The 3,584-nt window shown below is 51.9% G+C and overlaps 1 protein-coding gene across 5 annotated transcripts in view; it reads left to right on the top strand.

Moving 5' to 3' along the window:
- WIZ (WIZ zinc finger) overlaps positions 1–3,584 on the top strand; it is a 55,483-nt gene that overhangs the window by 45,909 nt on the left and 5,990 nt on the right. For 3 of the 5 annotated variants that reach the window (XM_032441564.1, XM_032441565.1, XM_015887174.2), the window contains exons 6-7: positions 1,065–1,571; positions 2,846–3,382. In XM_032441564.1, coding sequence (XP_032297455.1) covers positions 1,065–1,571; positions 2,846–3,382 — 1,044 coding nt within the window. The remainder of the gene's footprint in view (positions 1–1,064; positions 1,572–2,845; positions 3,383–3,584) is intronic. The other 2 variants (XM_032441566.1, XM_032441567.1) reach the window with 2 other exon arrangements.

Here is a 3,584-nt window from a genome sequence, read left to right as displayed (position 1 = left end):
TCCTTGAAGACCACAGAACCAAGTGATGATAGAATGGTTGAGTTGGAAGGGTCCTTGAAGAGCACAGAATGATAGAATGATTGGGTTAGAAGGGTCCTTGAAGACCATAGAACCAAGGAATGATGGAATGGTTGGGTTGGAAGGGTCCTTGAAGACCACAGAACCATGGGATGATAGAATGGTTGGGTTGGAAGGGTCCTTGAAGACCATAGAACCAAGGAATGATGGAATGGTTGGGTTGGAAGGGTCCTTGAAGATCACGGAACCGGGGAATGATAGAATGGTTGAGTTGGAAGGGTCCTTGAAGAGCACGGAATGATAGAATGATTGGGTTGGAAGGGTCCTTGAAGATCACGGAACCAGTGTATGATAGAATGCTTGAGTTGGAAGGGTCCTTGAAGATCACAGAACCAGGGAATGATAGAATGATTGGGTTGGAAGGATCCTTGAAGACCATAGAACCAGGGGATGATGGAATGGTTGGGTTGGTAGGGTCCTTGAAGACCACAGAACCATGGGATGATAGAATGGTTGCATTGGAAGGGTCCTTGAAGACCATAGAACCACGGGATGATAGAATGGTTGGGTTGGAAGGGTCCTTGATGAGCACAGAATGATAGAATGATTGGGTTGGAAGGGTCCTTGAAGACCATAGAACCAGGGGATGATGGAATGGTTGGGTTGGTAGGGTCCTTGAAGACCACAGAGTGATAAAATGGTTGGGTTGGAAGGGTTTATGAAGACTGCAGAACCAGGGGATTATAGAATGGTTGAGTTGGAAGGGTCCTTGAAGGCCACAGAACCAGGGAATGATAGGATGGTAGGGTTGGAAGGGTCCTTGAAGGCCACAGAACCAGGGAATGATAGGATGGTAGGGTTGGAAGGGTCCTTGAAGACCATAGAACCAGAGTATGATAGGATGGTTGGGTTGGAAGGGATCTCATAGCCCACCTACCACCACACCCTGCTGTGGCTTGGCACCTCCAGGGATGGGCTGCAAAACTCAAGGCTTCTTTTACATGTCCTGATTCCGTCTCTTTTTGTCATTTTCCCTCTGATTTCAGCCCAGAACCTGACGACGTGCGAGGTGTGCGGCGCCTGCTTCGAAACCCGCAAAGGGCTCTCCAGCCACGCGCGCTCCCACCTGCGGCAGCTCGGTGTGGCCGAGTCAGAGAGCAGCGGGGCTCCCATCGATTTGCTCTATGAACTGATGAAGCAGAAGGGCAAACCCGATGGGCACCCCATGGTTCCTCCCACCCTCAGCAAAAAATCTGCTTCTCCCAAGGACGGCATTGCTGGTTCCCCGCGGCCGGCGTTGCTTGCGCTTGGGAAAGGCGGTGAGCGCCCGTTGGATGGCCCCATCAACAAAGCCATCAAATCCCCACCGGGTTTCTCCAAGAGCCTCTCGCAGCCCGGATCTCCCATCCTCAAGAAGGTGCCCCCTGCGCTCTCCGGGTCCCCTACACCAAAAAACCCCGAGGAGAAGAGCTCGAAGCTGTCGCTGAGCCCTCTGCAGAGCTCCCCAAAGGCACAGTGGCCGCAGGCGGATGAGGAAGGACCTCTCAATTTAAGTAAGTCTCTCTCTATTTTATTGTTGTCAATCATCCACGTTTCCCATTAGGTTTTGGGGCTGGGGAAGAAGGGAACCTCTGTGTATTCCCGGTGAGGGTACAGCGCTGTGCTTTGAGGGGAGAGCTTGGTGTGGAAGAAGCAGTTTCAATGGCTGCTATGGCTCCAGGGCACAGCCGCTGGAGGGGATGGTGCTCCCTGGTGTGATTTCACCTCATTTTCTACCCTTTGAGCTCCTTATGTCTCTGCACACTATCCCCCCCCATCCCACTCTCAGCTGCAACCAAACACTTCTATTTGCATCCCTCTTCATCACTAAGCTCTGTCAGGGTTTTGTTCTCATATCTTGGCATCAGAATAGTTTTACAGCAGCTCTCTGGGCCCTGCATTCCTTGGGCAGCTCAAAGGGATTTGTTTGCCCTGTAGGGTTTCTCCTAGCTCTGCTTAGAGCTGTGGAGCTCTAGAACCTGCTCCATCTTGGCCAACATGGTGCTTGTCCCAATGTTCTGTGTCTGCACAATGCTTTGAGTTCAGTCCTGCTCCTTTTGAGTCCCATTGAGGATTAATTTTATAGGGCACAATGCTTTGAGTTCAGTCCTGCTCCCTTTGAGTTCCATAGAGGATTGATTTTGTTGGGCACAATGCTTTGAGTTCAGTCCTGTTCCCTTTGAGTTCCATAGAGGATTGATTTTATAGGGCACAATGCTTTGAGTTCAGTCCTGCTCCCTTTGAGTCCCATTGAGGATTGATTTTGTTGGGCACAATGCTTTGAGTTCAGTCCTGCTCCTTTTGAGTCCCATTGAGGATTGATTTTATAGGGCACAATGCTTTGAGTTCAGTCCTGTTCCCTTTGAGTCCCATTGAGGATTGATTTTGTTGGCCACAGTGCTTTGGGATCAGTTCATTTCGCTTCTCACTCCCAACGAGGACCGGCTTTGGGTGTGCAGATCTGATTTCAGCCCTGCTTCCTTTGGAAATTCATGGAGGACTGGCTTTGTCACTGTGCATGCATCTATGGGTTGGGTCCTCTTCCCTTCAGAGTTCCATTGAGGATTGGTTTCGTTGTTACTTATGTATCAGAGTTCATTTTGAAGTCAAATTGAGGACAGTGTTTGTTGAGTGTACACCTTTGGACTCAGCCCTCTCAGGATCCCATTGAGGATGGACTTTGCCGTTGGGTTCACACCTTTAGCTCTGTTCTCTCCTCCTTGGCCACCACCAATCTCCACCCATGCATCCTAGTAACCACAGTTCTCTTCTTTTCCCTCCTCTGCAGCTGCAGGGGGAGAACCGGTGCGGGACATCCGCTGTGAGTTCTGTGGAGAGTTCTTTGAGAACCGTAAGGGGCTGTCGAGCCACGCGCGCTCCCACCTCCGACAGATGGGGGTGACGGAGTGGTACGTCAACGGTTCACCCATTGACACTCTACGTGAGATCCTCAAACGTCGAACCCACCCGCGGAGTGGAACCTCCAACCCTATGGGCCCAGGACACAAAGCCATGGCCAAGACCCTCCTGGCAGCCATGGGACCCCTGGAACCGCGGGGTCCTGGAGAGCTCCACATCCCGACTCTGCCCAAGAAGGTCCAGCAGCCTGGCAGTCCCTTGGGGCAGTCTCCTACCTCGTCCCCACCTCCCACTGCCCGGAAGATGTTTCCAGGCCTTTCTCCTCCCTCATTGCAGAAGAAGCTCAAACACGACCAGATGAGAGTGGAAATCAAGCGCGAGATGATGACGGGGAGTCTCCATGGAGAGCCCCATCCCTCCGACCAGGCCTGGCCTCCGCTGGAGGAGATGTCACCCTTGAACCTCTGTAAGTGTGTGGCTGTCACCTTCCCCGTTCCATGGGCTGGTGGGGATCAGGCACACTCCGTGCTGGGGATGGGGATGTGGGATCCAAAGTCCATTCCAACTCAACCCGTTCTGTGATCTTCAAGGATCCTTCTAACCCAACCCATTCTATCATTCTGTGATCTTCAAGGATCCTTCTAACCCAACCCATTCTATCATTCTGT

Source organism: Coturnix japonica, unplaced genomic scaffold, assembly GCF_001577835.2.
Source record: "Coturnix japonica isolate 7356 unplaced genomic scaffold, Coturnix japonica 2.1 Scaffold494, whole genome shotgun sequence".
Classification (NCBI taxonomy): Eukaryota; Metazoa; Chordata; class Aves; order Galliformes; family Phasianidae; genus Coturnix; species Coturnix japonica.
This window is presented reverse-complemented; position numbering and strand designations above follow the sequence as displayed.